We start from the raw sequence: 18,146 nt of genomic DNA, 5'->3' as shown, positions 1-18,146 counted from the left end.
AGAGAGAGAGTGTGAGCCGTGCCCTCCCAATCCATGGCCATCTGTCCCCTGCCCCCTCCATTCATCCTTTTCCAGCAATTCCCCTCTCTCCCTGAGCCCTGCCCTCCCAATCCATGGCCATCCATGTTTCTCTGTCACCTGCCCCCTCCATTCATCCCTATCCAGCATTTCCCCTCTCTGCCTGAGGCCTGCCCTGCAATCCATATCCATCCATGCCCATCTGTCCCCTCCATTCATCCCTATCCAGCAATTCCCCTCTCCCTGAGTCCTGCCCTTCCAATCCATGCTCCTCTGTCACCTGGCCCCTCCATTTTTCCCTATCCAGCATTTCCCCTCTCTGCCTGAGGCCTGCTCTGCAATCCATATCCATCCATGCCCATCTGTCCCCTCCATTCATCCCTATCCAGCAATTCCCCTCTCCCTGAGTCCTGCCCTTCCAATCCATGCCCATCCATGCTCATCTGTCACCTGGCCCCTCCATTTTTTCCCTATCCAGCAATTGCCCTCTCTCCCTGAGGCCTGCCCTGCAATCCATATCCATCCATGCCCATCTGTCCCCTCTATTCATCCCTATCCAGCAATTTCCCTCTCTCCCTGAGTCCTGCCCTCCCAATCCATGCCCATCCATGCTCCTCTGTCCCCTGCCCCCTCCATTCATCCATTTCCAGTAATTTCCCTCTCTCCCTGAGTCCTGCCCTCCCATTCCATGCCCATCCATGCTCCTCTGTCCCCTGCCGCCTCCATTCATCCTTTTCCAGCAAGTCCCCTCTCGCCCTTCCATGACCCCCCCCTCGCATCCATGCTCCTCTCTCTCCCATGTCCCAGCCTGGCCCGCCCTCTTCTCCCCCCCCCCTCGCATCCATGCATCCCTTTTTTTTTTTTAATTCTTTTTAATTTTACCTCCGTGGCGGTTCGTGCAGCGAAGCGTCAGGGAAGGAGGCGGCGCTCCCGACGTCTAGCTTTCCCTTCGCTGTGTTCCGCCTTCAAAAGAAGGCGGAACACAGTGAAGGGAAAGCTAGACGTCGGGAGCGCCGCCTCCTTCCCTGACGCTTCGCTTCCGGATTTGTTTGGTTTGAGGCGAGGGTGGGGCTCGCTGCTTTGAAGGCTTCACACCACGAATCCACGAACCCTTCAGCCTGGGAGTGACGTCAGATGGCTTCATGGCTTCACAGAACGTTGTCCTCAGAACGTTGAGGGTGCGTTTTATTATATTAGATGCCCAATCAGCGCCTAAATAAGTTGTTTGCTTTTACACCAGGTTTTAGTTGGTGTAAATAACTGCAACTTAATGTTAAGCGAGGTTTATAGAATAGTACTAAGCACGTTTTTTTGGTGTCGATTTTTTAGGTGCTCTATTGATTGAGCCACAGGGTTTAAATGCCGCCATTGGCAGGCATTTTTTGAAGCTCCGGGTCAGGTTATGTCTTAAATACTTCTGGTTCTTCAGGCTCGGCGTCTTCATTATTATAGGCGCCATCTTTGAATGCTAAGATGAAAAAGCATCTGTTAAATTCTTTGGCAAGTCAGTATGATTATATTTTAATTTGCTGTAGTTTGAACAATATTTTGGCTAAAGTTTGTCTGTTTTCTAGACAATTATAACTCAGCTCTCCATTCCACTGATATAGAGTGGACGGTTTTGCTCCCAAAGAAGCCATTATTGGTTAAACGGACAGCTCCGTTGAGCTTGAGAGCAGTAGTTTATAAAGCTAAGAGGTCCTTTTACAAAGGTGCGCTGAAAAATGGCTTGTGGAAGTGTAAGCGCGGGTTTTGGGTGGGCGCTGATCCATTTTTCAGCACGCCTGTAAAAAAGGCCTTTTTTAAAATTTTTGCTGAAAATGGATGTGTGGCAAAATCAAAAGTGCTGTGCGTCCATTTTGGGTCTGCGACCTTACCGCCAGCCCTTGACCTAGTGGTAAAGACTTATGTAGTAACCGGGCGGTAATGACCTATGCACGTCAAATGGCACTTGGCACGCCTCTGATACACTCGTCTGAAAATAAAAATTATTTTTCGGATGTGCGCCAAAAATGAAATTACAGCAAGAGCCATACGGTAGCCGGGCAGTAACTCCATTTTGGTGCATGTTGGGTACGGGTAGATGCTTACATGGCTTATTAAAAGGGCCTCTAAGTAATTTAGTTATGAAGCTTATGTTCATTGATAACTGAATTGTGTCACACTATTGGTTTATGAATAGATGGATACATTTTTTGACCGGTGATGGTGGTTGGAATGTGAGGTTCTTCCGTGGTCTCCTTACTACGGAACCATGAGATCCACTGAGGTCTTTTTCCTTCTACTTTAATATTAGACACTTGAAGTATAAGAGAATAATTTTTAGGGGAATCTGTTGGAGTTTGGTAAAACTACACTAAAGTGATTCCTACAGTCCATCAGCTGGTAATAGTAATTTGCAAATAAAGCAAAAACAGCAGGCTTAACTTATGCGACTGCTGCTTATACCTCTTCTGTTGCACCTTTTAAGGGGGAATTCTAACATTTATGCATGCATTACACCTTTCTTCTGTATATATATTAAGACTTTTAAGTCTGTCCCCTTACACTTTATGACAAAGACTACCAACAATTTTAGTAGCTGCCCTCTGGACTAACGCCATACTGTTTATATCTTATTGAAGGTGTGGTCTCCAGAACTGTATACAATATTCTAAATGAGGCCTCACCAGAGTCTCTTCACCCCCTTTTTCAGACTGGTTATTCCTCTCACTATGCACCCAAGCAACCTTATAGCTTTTGCTGTTGCCTTTTCTACTTGTTTGGCCACCTTAAGATCATCACATATGATCACACCCAAGTCCTGCTCCTCTTTTGTGCACAAAAGTTCTTCATCCCCTAAACTGTACAGTTCCTTTGGATTTTTGCAGCCCGAATGCATGACCCTGCATTTTTTAAGCATTAAATCTAAGCTGCCAAATTTCTAGACCATTCATCTTGATTTGCTAAGTCCTTCCTCATATTATCCATACTATCAGGGGTGTCTTCCCTTCTGCAGATTTTGGTATCATCCACAGAGGGCAAAACTCACCACACAGCCCTTCAGCAATATCACTTACAAACATGTAAAAATAACTGGTCCAAGAACTGAACCATGCAGTACACCATTGGTATCATCCGCTTCCTCAGAGTGAGCTCCATTTACCACTACCCTCTGTCGCCTTCTATTCAACCCAGTCATTTTAGGGTCCATACCGAGGGCACTCAGTTTATTAGTTGTCAATTAGGCATATTTTCAAAGCACTTAGCCTTCCAAAGTTCCATAGGTTTCTAATGTGGGAATGTGGGACAATGTCAAAGGCTATGATAAATCTAAACACACCCATATCTAGAGTTCAATCCAATTCTCTGGTCACCCAGTCAAAGTAATTAATAAGACCTGCCTCTAGTGAAAGCATGTTGCCTCAGGTCCTGTAATCCATTAAGTCCAAAAACTGCTATTCTCTGTTTTAAAAGCGTTTTCATTAATTTACTTACCACATAAGTCAGGCTCACCTGGCTTGTAGCTCCCAACCTCTTCCTTACTCCCTGGCATGACCTTCTGCTTGAAATTCCCTAAATTCTCTGGTCACCCAGTCAAAGTAATTAATAAGACCTGCCTCTAGTGAAAGCATGTTGCCTCAGGTCCTGTAATCCATTAAGTCCAAAAACTGCTATTCTCTGTTTTAAAAGCTGTCACTCCAAATGTGGCGCAAAGTCAGCCATTGAAAAAGCACTGTGGCTTTTAGTTTTTAATAGCTGAGATCCATGTGTGCAAAGGCTACTTTGCATGGAGGTAAATTATTATTTGGGTGATTCTAAAGAACTTCCGGGCTCTGATGGGTATGATGAAGATGCGAGACAACCAAGCAGTACATGCTTTGAATCTCTGAATGTACAGTGGAAACCTATGTGACCCTTGACAAAAGTTTTTCTGAAACAGATCCCATATCCATTAAAGTTGCCATCTGGATAAACTCTTGCTGTGTTTGTCCTTCCTTGGATCGCTGCTGCTGTTTGGTTGTCTGTTCTGCTTCTGCTATGATGAAGAAGCAACATTTTAATCAAACTTGTGGCGTGCAGAAACTGAATTCTATAAGAAAGGAACCTGCAGTGATTGTTTTCAAGCACAAGTACTAGTAAAGCTTATAGTATTAGTAGGGAAATGATATTACAATGAGATAATTTGAGAAATGTGTTGCTTTTGATTGTGATTTTTCAGAGCATACAGTCATCAAATTCAGTAACATCAATGTGCTTTTTATTTTGGATTGTGTATCAGGTTGGTATAACGTTCGCATTGTAGACCAGTGTCTGGACTCTTTACCCTATTTTAGTAAACTTTATCATGCTTGTCCTTTAACTAAATACATAATGGGAAATATCTCAATGCTACTTTCTCTTGTTATTTGTGCACAGTTTGGGTAAGCATAAAAAGCTGGTAATCACAATTTTCTTTTACATAATCTCACAAAGATCCCGTCTCAGACTTGGGGAAAAATGGGAAAAACCTGCCAGACTTGTTGAGAAGCTTTTATTAAAATGGTTATCCCAGTTGTCAGCCTGTGGTTGCAGTTTCTGGGACTTAGGGTAATTATCTCCTGTGGGTTTAGCAGAGAGCTGCCGACTGCAAGCTCTGACAATCCCCAGTGGGCCTCATTGGTTCACATTCACACAACCAAACTTTAGTTTTTGGTTTCAGCCGAAACCAGGCAATACTGTTCAGCTACAGATTCGTAGCAGTTTCAGTTTTCGTCCGAAACCGAAAAAACCAGTTGCAGTCGGCCTTTACTTCTAGCTTCTGAATATTAATGTAAAAATATATAGAATCATCAAAAAAAATCCCACAGCTGGCAATCCTAACTTCCAGTGTCATGAGAAGAGCTGAAAAAGCTACCCCCCTCCCAAAGAAAAACATTTGTGCCATGTGTGCCTAGCTTGCCTATTACTTAATCTGGCCCTGTCCATAGCAACAGATATTAGTTAGCAAGTACAGTGGAAACCTGATGTAACGCTATGATTGGGATCCATAAAATATCACATTATAGTAGGGTCAATAGAACATGAACACAACTGAACCAAAAACTGATCTACTACAAAAGATTTATTTCCTAAAAACCAAGACAGCTAGCTGTATGAAAAAAAGGGGAGCCAAGACATGTGGATTTGTGATATTGTGGGGCGCATTATAATCGGGGTTCCACTGCAGAAATTTCCAAATATAAAATGAAATGCACATGTAACAAACTAAAAGGCAGCCCATCAATGAAAGGAGTGCAACAGGGGTAGTAGGATATGGTGGGGAGGGGATTTATTGCATAAGGCACATAAGATGTCGATGTTCATGGAGCCTTTTGATTCAAGTTTGGTTATAGTGTTTGTGATTAAATCATTTTTATTGCAAGCAAAACACGTTACAATCTAAAAATATCAGTTAAGGCAGATGAGTTCCTTATCTTTTAGAAAACATCTTAAAGCTTTTTTATTTCAACAAGTTTTTCATGATTTTTGTTTGATTATGGTGCTAGAATAAACTGTTTGTTAGAATTTGCTTGTTTATTTGAATTTTTATTGATGTTTTATAATGTTTTAGTCTGTATGTTCCAAACATGTAGGTGAAGCTGTAACCCGTTTAGATTTCTTTGACAGGCAGGATATAATTCCTTTAAATAAACAAGTACATAAATAAATGGGCAATTCTATAACTGGGTGCCACAGTGAGGCTCTAAAGATAAGCAGGTAGTGTATTATTCTATAACAGAAAGTATGCATTTACTTTCCATTATGGAATGCTAGCATAATTCAGCATCAAAGCACCTACACTTAGTTGTGGTGACTTACACCAGGTCTACGGTTGGAGCAAGTGGGCATACCTGAAAACACCATTTTAGCACATAACACAATATTCTGCTAATTTATGTGCATACATTTTAGCCCCACCTATACTCCTCCCCAGCGAATGCCCACGTCCATTTATGTTCAAAGGCAGGTGTGCATGTATTTTATAGAATACTGCAGAGTGCTCAGCTTGTGCTTACAAGCGGAAGTGCCAGTATTCTATAAATTTATCCGCATATTTGGCATGTAAATTTAAATGCCCTGTTATAGAATGATGTAGAGAATGCTATAAATATAAAAGTCAGCTATATTTTAGCACTGGACACAGAGCAGAGGGGTCATGTATAGGGCATTCTAGGGGGTGAGAGGAGAGTATAATCTGTACGTATATGTTGTGCTTACAGAAGAGAAAAGGAAAAGAAAAAACTGGTCTGGAGAAACAGAGAGAACAAAAACTGGAAACGGCCAAGGAGATAAGAATGTCACTGGTACTACACTTAGGTTAATAATTTATAGATGACCTGAAATGGCCATGTTTCGGTAAGTGCCTATGTCAGGGGTCCTAACATAAAAATAACATACATAAAATACACACAGTAAATGAATACATTTAAATAATATGAAATAGATACATCTAAACTGATCATTGCAAACAGAATAAAAACATGAATAAAACAGATTAAAAACAGAAAGAAATTATTATGTCTTACCTTTCTTTCCTTTATTCACAGCAGACGAATTCAGAGACGCCTGGGTTATGACCATCTACCAGCAGGTGGAGACAGAGCAACTGAACACTGGTCAGTCAGTATTTCTCATAACAAAGTAGAAGGAATAATAAGACAAACATTTCTCCCTCCTCACAGAAACGAGGCATAAACCTGTCAACTAGAAGAACTATGCACAGGCAACCACAGCAAGAAACCTAAGCAGAGAAACAGACTAAACTGATAGTGTCATGTGACCCTCGTGAAAGGGTGAGACTGGATTCCTTTGCTGTGACTAAAGGAAAGAAAATCATCAGGTAAGATCATTTTTCCTTCCTTGTCATCAGCAGATGATTATTCCAGAGAGACTTATGGAACATAGCAAGCAATCTATAAATAGGTTAGGAACCAGAAACAGCCACTGAAAGAACTGACGCCCCAAAGGATGCCTTAGACGTAGCTGAAACCATCAACTGGACAAGGTCTGGAAAACGTGTGTCACAAGGACCGTGTAGGGGACCTTCACAGAAGAAAATTAAGAGGAGACGTGCCTAGAGGACAAATGCCCAAGCAACAGGTGCCCAAATCCAGCAAGCAATGGGTGCACGAGGCTGCACTGCACCTTCAGGCCACCAGGAGCAAGAAGGAAGAACTCGCCCAGACATCCACTGGTGGCCTGAAGGTACCAGAAAGCTCCACAGCAACTGTGATATAAAGCAGCAGATGCAAACTCCTAGGAAGATTTCCCTCCTGAAGAATGGAGGAAACAACGGCTGATTAATGGAAATTGAAATGTGGAAAACACCACAGGCAACAATGGTGGAACCATGCTGAAAGTCACCCTTGACTTGGAAACACGAATAAGGGATCTGCACAGAACACTGTCAAGACTTCACATTAGCGACGGAACCAAGTAAAAAATGCCAAGCGGAGTCATGCTGACCACTCAGAGATTGAGCCAGTTCAAGCATTGAGCCAGTTCAAGCATGAAAGCTCGCAGAACTCTAATGTAAACGAGGAGGATCCTGTCGCACGATTGGGCTGAGACCCAGGATGGGCAAGACTGTGCTCTGGGCTCAGAGCCAAGCAGAAGCCTATACACATAGGATGAGCTGAAATATGACAACAGCTAGTGAGATTCCGCATAGAAAGAGCTGAGCTGTACACTACACAGCATCAGAGGCACTATCCCCAGCTAGAACAGATTCTCCAACAAAGTGGGAAAATCGCAGATGACAAGGAAGAGACCAGTCTAAGAGTCTGATATAAAACAGAGTCTAAGCTGTTGTGCAAATTCAGAGACGGGCGCACAGCCACCTCCATGAATGACACAATGATCCTCATCCAGAGATGCACTCCAGAGCCAGACAAAGAGCAGTGCTCCGTAATCAGAGATGGAACTGAACTACGCATCCAGAGCCAGAGTTCTGGACAACTCCAAGGATGACGCTATGAGGCATAACCAGAGAAGAAGATTCACTTGCTACAATGAATCCTCACCTCATGCTCAGAGGTGGAGTTGGGCATACACGTAGAGGAGGAGCTGTGCCCCAAAACCCAGGAAGCTGTGTCCCATACACAGAGACAACTGGAGTGATACGAAAAAAGCAGAGATGAAACTATGCTCCGCACCCAGAGATACCGCTATGATCCATATTCATAGATGGAGCCTTGCCGATTATCCGAGGCGGAGCAGTGTGCACCACACTCTGACATGGGGCTGTGCTCTACATTCAGAGATAGTGCAGCACTCTATGTGCAGACAGCTGTGCACTAAATTCAGAGAGAGAGAGAGAGGAAGAGCCTTGGTAGACATACAGAGATGATACAGAGACATTCAGAGACAGAGATTCATTCTATATGCAGAGATGGAGCTGCATTCAACATGCAAAGAGTGAGTCATGCTCACCAGGCAAATGTGGATTCATGCCCAACTGGCATAGATAGAACTGCACTCACCAGGAATAGAAGGCTCAGCACATAAAGATGGAGCCTCGCTCAACGGGAAGCGATGGAGCTGAGCCCATTAGGCAGAGATGAAGCTGCACCCAGTCATCAGAAATGGAACTGTGTCCCATAAAGGAGCCCGGCCACAAGACACAGGTGGTCATGTTCCGAGTCAGGACTAGGGTAGCATCCCACAAACAAAATAGGCGGGGTTTGCTTCCCATTCACGCATGGAGCCATTCACATTGACAGAGAAGAAACTGGGAACAGCATCCAGAGACGGAACTGAACAGAGACTGGAACAAGTAAAGCACAAGTGGACCACGCTAGATATGGTTATGTGGCCACCAGGTGAAGCCAGAACCATGCTCCACAGCCAAATACAAAGCAGCACAGCAAGTAGAAAAGGGGAAAATGTGCTGTACAGACAGACAGTGATGCAGATGTGCTCCACATGTACCAATGGAAGAAGTTCAACAGCTACGAAAAAGCCAAATTCTGCCGATACCATAGAGCAACGAGCAATGAGCTAGTCAAGCAGCCATAGCCATGCAGTGAGCTGAAGCTGTCACTGTGAAGCAAAAGCCGACAATGGCCACAGGAACTGCCAGAGGCTGACATAACTGGAGCTAAGAGCAAAGGAGTGCCTGTAGAAGCAAAATGACACAACCACACTGCCTGCCCAGTGGTGAAAGGGCACTTGAGACAGCAAGAACCTGACAGTATGCAGTAGGCAGCGAGGCCAGGCAGCCAGCATCAGAGGGCCCTGGAACAGCGAACTTGAAGAGGCCAGTGAAGATGCCACAAACTGTCTGCCACCGATCAGCAGCAAAACAGAAGGCTGCAATCTGCCAGGTGTCCGGGGGCATCCCACCTGGCATCTACTCCAAACCGTAAAACAACAGCCTGAAAGCCAATAGTGCAAGTGCTAAATCATCTGAAGGACAAATCACACATGCCGGAAAGGCCCCAAAGTGGCTAAAGGCGCAGAGAGCTGCGAGGTGGAAATGCTGTCATATGCTGAAGTTTAAGTCCACAAACACAGTTGGCAGCTGAAGGCTGATAATGTCACAAGGAACCAAAAAACAGACCACATAACTGGGAGAAGGCTTCCAATGCAGAATGGATTGGTGCCTTAGGAAGCCCATGTCAGGATGGTTGATGTACCCTGAAGGTTACAGCAGCGCACCACTAGATGCTCAAGGGGACATGGGCTGCCAGCTGCCCCTACATCAAAGAGGACAAAAAAGGCCATGCCTCAGGAAAGAGAAAAAAAAAACAAAACAACAGTACAAGCGGCATAGAGCCGCAGATACCAAAACAAGGAACACCACAATCCAGTACCTGGAGTAAACCCAGCACAGAGCAGCAAAAGCGCAGGCACAAGCTAAAGGCTGACTATACAGTCGGGAAAGAACAGGCCAGGCAACTGTGAGGAGATGTTGCCCCATAGCTTGAGGCGAGAAGGAAATACACTCACCCCAGGAAAAGAGGACAGCCCACACCAGCATAGTCCAGGCCTCAGAAAGAGAAGTGAGCTGAAGACTGAAAACGCAGTCAGGAGTAGCAGCCTGGAAAAGGCCGCTGCCAAGAAGGCTGCAAGGGCAGCTGAGAAGCAGAGAGTGACCTGGAAGCAGCAAGGTCCAGGCTTCTTCTGTGTGGGAATTCACCATGTGAGAAGGAACCAACACCCAAAACCACAGAGGCAGACAAAAAACCTCCGCCAATCAAGGTAACCAGCACCACAATGGCCCGAAAGCTACAAAGCCAAAAAAGGAAAAAAAAATCCATTATTTAAGCCCGTGACCAAAATGGCTGCTGCCGACTGAAGAAAGATACTGCAAAAAAAAAAAAAAAAGTGCGCAAAATTCGCTCCCACACTGGCCCAATGGTATTGTCCTGAAAACAGAAACAAACTCCTACAAAGGCTGCTCAAAAAGAAACAAAGTACCACAGCAGTGGCCGAACAGTACAAACCAAACAAAGGGGAAGAATGAAAGTTCATACTCGCAATTTTGTTGGCCTTATCAGTACCCAGAGGCCTTCTGACTCTGATCAGGTGGCTAAATCCAGACAGCTCCAGGAGCACAGAGACATTCCCTCTCCCCCACAATGCCAAAGAACAGAAATGTGATCTCTTCCAGCACTTTTTTTTTAAAGTTCTGAGAGGAGGAGGAGGAGGAAGGAAGGGTATGGGGGGGGGGGGGGGGGGGGAGGGACTTGGCACCATCAGGTGTACCCTAAGTCAGGCACCTCTACCAGCCTAGATACCTCCAAGCTCAACTGAACCAGGGAACCCAGAACAAAAGCCACAGAACCAGGAGGAACCAGGAGCTTGTGAGAGATCATCCACTGCCTGCTGGAGACAGAGAATACTGATTGACCAAGAAGCATACCATCCTATGTGACCGAGTTCAGTTTGGTACTCTATCTCCATCTGATGGTAGATGATCATAACCCACAAGTCTCTGGATTTATCTGCTGCTGATGACAAGGAAGAGTTAGATTTGGTAAATGGTGTCCAAATTTGGGGTGCTGAAAAAAAATGTGTGTTGAGCACTACTCTATAAAAGGGTGCTCCGAGTTGGACACCATTTATAGAATAGCACACAACACTGGGATCCATACCCAACTTTTGGTGCAAGAATTTACACCAACTGAAACCTAGTGTAAATCCTCGCGTTAATCTCACAAATTCTACAATACTGTACGCATCTTTAGTGAACACCCCTGACCCACCAATGCTTCCCATGGCTATGCCCCCTTTTCAGCTGCACGTAAAAGATTTAAGAGTGCACCTTTATAGAATAGCACTTAGCAAGATGCATGTGTACATCCAAATTGTGCCACTTAATGCCAATAATTGATAGAGCCCAATTATTGGTGCCAATTGGCTTATTACTCAATTAAATTGTGCATGCAAATTGGGCATGTGCCCAAATTGATACATGCAATTTTGAGCACAATATATAGAGTCTGGGTGTAAGTGAATTTTCAAAAGACATACTGCATAAATCATAGACAACACAAAAAGGTGCAGGTTTGATCCACAGATGTAGCGATCAAAAGAAGATAATGGATCACAGAAGATGATTTACAGCAAACCTTTATTTAAGATAGTCCATGACTCCGTTTTTCCTATTGCAGGCTGCTTCAAGGACCTAAAGGGGATTCTGAAAGCACACTCTCCCTTAGTTAGAGCAAAGATGGCTGGCAACAGCCATGGCACTCATTTACAATGAGAAGATTGGAAGGAGTGCTGTGTGTTACCAGCATCCTTTGCAAGCATAAATCTCATCCGGATGAGGGAAAACTGAACTGAGATATGAAGTGCAGTAGGCTCCAGGTGAGACAAGTATATCAGAGGGAGCAAAGTTTATTGACGGACATGACACGGCCTGTGTTTTGGCAAAATTCCTGCTTTAGGGGTCTATATGTAGATACAAAAAATCATAACAATTAAAAGATTAAAAAATAGAAATTAAAAAAAAAAAATTACATGCACATGCAAAAAATAACATATATAGATGCCATAGGGAAAGGCTTCCTTAGTAATTTGCTATCAGAGATGTACCAAAATAGGACAACTGTAACACATAATATTGAATGAACAAAAAGCAAAAACAGAATGCAACATTACAACAATGCAATAAGGGGAATGAACTGACAGTACAAAAAGGTATATCCAACTAGTAAGTGTTCTATGATTTAATTTGCATTTTGGCTTTACATTATTGTTATTATTGATTTTTTTTAACCATCTTCTGTTATACCACCACCAATTTATGACATTTGGATGGATAGTTATGGCTCCATTTGAATTTTTTTATATTAGGAGGACTATATATTTTGATACAGTAGTTGCGATTACAGCAGCCCTATTGCTTGCTTCTCTCTTGTTTTCCTATAAATATATGTTTATTAATACAACATTTTCAATATACAGTACATTTTTTGGAGTATCCATGTAGAAATCATAGAACCCTTATTAGTTGGATATAACGTAATGTTTCATGCTGTTTTTGCAATACAGTATCTCAGGAATTCAAGTAACCTGAGCAACCTTTATGTAATAAAAAGTAATTTAGGGTCCCCATTGAAGAAAGTTATATATGTGGATTTTATCATTTTTAAGAATATGGAAAACAGTTCAGCAGCTTACAGCTTGGATCGTTCAGTTGCCACGGCAATGCCCTTTCTGCTGCAAGTATCTGCTTTAGGTTCTTCCAGGTTCTGTTCTTCTTGCCAGCTGCTGCACCACCAATGCCAGAGTGCTAGGAAAAAAAATACAGCATGACAGAGTCAATGAACATTATCGCTTCTGAACATGGAAGCTCAGCATTTTGAGGGGCATCACCTTTCTCTAATCTGTATTGCTATCTCTGCTATTTGCTCAAATTATTTTACTTACAAAAAAGAAAAACCAATGATCCTGTTTCATGACTGTGCAGCTTTACATATATTCATTAACATCTTAGTAGCTAGCTCATTCAATTACAGATTTCAACCATTTCTATAAGCAATTTCCACATCAACACATTTGGAATCTTTCCTCTGTCAGACTTTCAAGTGTGTTTCCTTTGGAATGACACAGTGACAACATGAAAATCTGAAACTTTTGTCTGCCTTTGTCCCACTGTATTGCTCATTTTACATTTTTGTCAAGTGTGGCACCAGAAAGTTATACAAAACACCTAAGACTGAGCCTACAGATTTTAATCCTGCATTGGGTCTTATAATTTACCCTTGTAAACATAGATGAATGAAGTAGCTAACAGGGACATATACCTAGTGGGGTATAGGAAACCACACTTCCTCCTAGAAAAAGCAAGGATGCTAGCAAACCTAACGATTTACAACAGCAATCAAGATGTACCAAAGCTTTATTATACCACTAAGAGGGGCATTTTCGAAAGGGACATCCATGTTTTGATACGGACGTTCTTGCAAAACGTCCCGATCCAGGGGCGGGGAAACCCGTATTTTCGAAACAAGATGGACGTCCATCTTTTATTTCGAAATACCGCCAGGGACGTCCAAATACTTAAATTTGGTCATCTCTAGACTTGGTCGTTTCTGATTTTCGACGATAATTGAAACCAAGGACGTCCATCTCAGAAACGACCAAATGCAAGCCATTTGGTCATGGGAGGAGCCATCATTTGTAGTGCACTGGTCTCCCTGACATGCCAAGACACCAACCGGGCACCCTAGGGGGCACTGAAGTGGACTTTATAAATTGCTCACAGATATATAGCTCCCTTACCTTGTGTGTTGAGCCCCCCAAACCCCACAACTGTACACCACTACCATAGCCCTTATGGGTGAAGGGGGGCACCTAGATGTGGGTAGTGGGTTTCTAGTGGGTTTTGGAGGGCTCGCTGTTTCCTCAACAAACGTAACAGGTAGGGGGTATGGGCCTGGATCCGCATGCCTGAAGTGCACTGCACCCACTAAAACTGTTCCAGGGACCTGCATGCGCTGTCATGGATCCGAGTATGACATCTGAGGCTGGCAATCAATATTTCAAAAGATATTTTTTGAGGGCGGGAGGGGGTTAGTGACCACTGGGGGAGTAAGGGGAGGTCATCCCTGATTCTTTCCGGTGGTCATCTGGTCATTTTGGGCACCTTTTTGTGCCTTGGTCGTAAGAAAAACACGACCAGGTAAAGTTGTCCAAGTGTTCGTCAGTGACGTCCTTGTTTCTTTCGATTATGGGTCAAGGACGTCCAAGTGTTAGGCACACCCAAGTCCTGCCTTCGCTACACCTCCAATACGCCCCCTTGAACTTTTGCCATCCCTGCGATGGAAAGCAGTTTGGGACGTCCAAAACTGGCTTTCGATTATACCGATTCGGATGACCGTGGGAGAAGGATGTTCATCTTCCGATTTATGTCGAAAGATGGGCGTCCTTCTCTTTCGAAAATGAGCCCATAAATGTCAAAGGTTATCAAGGTGGTTTACAACAAGGAGGTTTGAATAACAGAACATTAAAAAGCTCAAGTGCACAGGACAGACATTAAACAATGAGACAATGAGGAAGGAAGAACAAAGCACAGCAAAATTCAAAAGATATAATTGTCAAATAGAAATACATGTAGCTGAACACACAAAGATAGAGAAAGGGAAGAAAATTAAACTGTAAGCCAAAGGACAGTCAATTTGCATTCAAGTATTAACTTATCCTTCAAGGCGGGAGGAAGACAATGCCTTCCTGCAAGACCACTCTGCAAAAGACACTATCGCCTCTGTCTTGAAATCAATCTGGTTATGATTCCTAAAAGAATGGAGGAAGAAGAATGGAGGAAAGGCAAGAAAGGGCAGAAGGGTGGGGGAGGGACCTGGAATCACAGATCTACCTCTAAAGGTGGCACCACTCAGCTGCACAACCCAAAGTTCTACTGAACTGAGAGACCCAGAACAGGAGCTGGCAAATGATGAGACCAGGAGCTCATGAGAGACCATCCATCTCTACTTATTTGATAGAGAATACTGACCAAGGAGCATTCCAGCACTCTCTATCCAGGGCCAGTCTTAGGGAGAGGCGACCGCATAGGGCCTCGGGCTCAAGGGAGCCCCGCGCCTGAACTCCGCCCCAACCGTCCGAGTTCCAGTCCCCCTCCCTCTGAATTTTAAAAGTCATCTAAGTTACCTCGTCGGAGTTACGGCGGCAGCAGTGAAAAGCGTGCGAGCTGCTCGGCGCTACAGGAGCCTTCACTTCCCTCTCTTAGCTCTGGTCCCGCCCTCCCACCCTTGCGGAAACAGGAAATGAGGGCGGGAGTCGGGACCAGAGCTGAGAGAGAGAAAGGAAGGCTCCTGAAGTGCCGAGCTCGCACGCTTTTCACTGCTGCTGCCTGCCAATGTAACCAGAGGTAAGATGATTTTTAAAATTTGGAGGGAGGGCGGGAGGCCCCTGGAGCTCAGAGGGAGGCCTTGGAGGGAGGGGAGCCTTGGAGCTGGGAGGGAGGGAGGTAGGGGGCCCTTGGAGCTCAGAGGGAGGGAGGGGGACCGTCCTGGAGCTCGGATGGAGCTCAGAGGGAAGGGTGGCGGCCCTGGAGCTCGGAGGGAGGGGGCCCTGGAGTTCAGAGGGGTGGGGCTAGGGTGGGGCTAGGATGGAGCCCCATCAAATTGGTCTGCACAGGGCCCCACACTTGCTAAGACTGGCCCTGTCTCTATTTCCACCTGCTGGCAGATGGACACAACTCAAACATTTCTGGATTCATCTGCTGCTGACGCTAAGGAATGCACATTTCTTTACTTCCCATCTGCTGGTAAAGGACACAATCCATTAGTCTGGTCTAGCAGAATGTTAAGGAACATACATTGCTCATCCCAGAAATAAGCAGTGGATTTTCCCAAAGTCATTTTAATAATGGTCTATGGACTTTTCCTTTAGTAAGCCATACAAACCTTTTTTAAACCCCGCTAAGAAAACTGCCTTTACCACATTCTCTGACAACGAATTCCAGAGCTTAATTACACATTGAGTGAAGAAATATTTTCTCCGATTCGTTTTAAATGTACTACTTTGTAGCTTCATCGCATGCCCCCTAGTCCTAGTATTTTTGGAAAGAGTAAACAAATGATTCACGTCTACCCGTTCAACTCCACTCATTATTTTATAGATCGCTATCATATCTCCCCTCAGCCGTCTTTTCTCCAAGATGAAGAGCCCTAGCTGCTTCAGCCTTTCCTCATAGGGAAGTCGTCCCATCCCCTTTATCATTTTTGTCGCCCTTCCCTGTACCTTTTCTAATTCCACTATACCTTTTTGAGATGCAATGACCAGAATTAAACACAATATTCAAGGTGCGGTCGCACCATGGACCAAGACAAACGCATTATAATGTCCTCATTTTTGTTTTCCACTCCTTTCCTAATAATGCCTAACATTCTATTTGCTTTGTTAACCGCTGCAGCACCCTGAGCAGAGGGTTTCAACGTATCATCAATAACGACGCCTAGATCCCTTTCTTGGTCGGTGACACCTAACGTGGAACCTTACATTACATAGCTATAATTCAGGTTCCTCTTTCCCACATGCATCACTTTGCACTTGCTCACATTAAACGTCATCTGCCATTTAGATAACCAGTCTTCCAGTCTCGTAAGATCCTCTTGTAATTTTTCACAATCCTCTCGCGATTTAACAACTTTGAATAAAACTTTGTGTCGTCAGCAAATTTATTTACCTCACTAGTTATTCCCATCTCTAGATCATTTATAAATATGTTAAAAAGCAGCAGTGCCAGCAAAGACCCCTGAGGAACCCCACTATCCACCCTTCTCCATTGAGAATATGGACCACTAACCCTACTCTCTGTTTTCTAGCCTTTAACCAGCTCTTAATCCACAATAGGACACTACCTCCTATCCCATAACTCTCCAATTTCTGGAGTAGCCTAGTGGTTAGTGCAGCGGACTTTGATCCTGGGGAACTGGGTTTGATTCCCACTGCAGTTCCTTGTGACTGTGGGGAAGTCACTTAACCCTCCATTGCCCCAGGTACAAAATAAGTACCTGTATATACTACTACTACTATTTAACATTTCTAAAGCGCTACTAGAGTTACGCAGCGCTGTACAATTTAACATAGAGGGACAGTCCCTGCTCAAAGAGCTTACAATCTAAAAGATAAGTGAACAGTCAGTCCGATAGGGGCAGTCAAAATGGGGCAGTCTGGATTTCCTGAACGGTAAGAGTTAGGTGCCAAACGCAGCATTGAAGAGGTGGGCTTTAAGCAAAGACTTGAAGATGGGCAGGGAGGGGGCTTGGCGTAAGGGCTCCAAGCATAGGGTGAGGCGAGGCAGAATGAGCGGAGCCTGGAGTTGGCGGTGGTGGAGAAGGGTACTGTAAACTGCTATGAATGTAGTTGCAAAATACCACAGAAAGGTGGTATATCAAGTCCCATTTTCCTTCCCTTCCCCTTCTGCAGTTTGTCATGAGGTACTTTGTTAAACACCTTTTGAAAACCCAGATACACAATATCAACCGGCTCACCTTTATCCACGTTTGTGCACCCCTTCAAAGAAATGTAATACAATGGTGAGGCAAGATTTCCCTTCACTAAATCCATGCTGGCTTTGTCTCATTAATCCATGCTTTTGAATATGCTCTGTAATTTTGTTCTTTATAAAATAGCCTGTACCATTTTGCCCGGCACCGACATCAAGCTCAATGGTCTATAATTGCCAGGATCTCCCGTGGAACCTTTTTTTAAAAATTGGTATTACATTGTACTTGTTGATGTTGCACTTCTGTTTCTTTTGAAAAATATAAATAAACAAAAAAAAACAAAAAAACAAAAAAAGGAAATGCCTCATTTAGTATTAACACTAGATATACTATCATATGCCAGTAAGTATGGTTACTACAGCACAATTAGGTATATATCACCACGTGGTAAAATGTAAGTGCCAATATACTAAAGTGAATTAAGTCTAATGCAACATTAATATGTTTTAAATATGTTGAATGTGCTTGAATGTCAGTTTGTATTAACACAAATACGTAGTTAATGCAGACTGATATGATAAAAATAGTGGGCTGTCACATGCAAATTGTGGGGCATGGCATTAGCATGACTGCAGTCTCTTTAATGTGCATTGTGTGTCTCATTACCTTTGGGCACTGGGATTTAGGTACCACCCTAATGAC

General features: G+C 43.8%; 1 protein-coding gene across 1 annotated transcript in view; it reads right to left on the bottom strand.

Moving 5' to 3' along the window:
• INO80C (INO80 complex subunit C) overlaps positions 1-18,146 on the bottom strand; it is a 54,955-nt gene that overhangs the window by 16,565 nt on the left and 20,244 nt on the right. The window contains exon 3 of the mRNA XM_030190014.1: positions 12,652-12,763. Within this exon, the coding sequence (XP_030045874.1) occupies positions 12,652-12,763 (112 nt within the window). The remainder of the gene's footprint in view (positions 1-12,651; positions 12,764-18,146) is intronic.

Source organism: Microcaecilia unicolor, chromosome 1 (genome assembly GCF_901765095.1).
Source record: "Microcaecilia unicolor chromosome 1, aMicUni1.1, whole genome shotgun sequence".
Classification (NCBI taxonomy): Eukaryota; Metazoa; Chordata; class Amphibia; order Gymnophiona; family Siphonopidae; genus Microcaecilia; species Microcaecilia unicolor.
The sequence above is the reverse complement of the archived record's forward strand: the minus strand, read 5'-3'. Positions and strand labels throughout refer to the sequence as shown.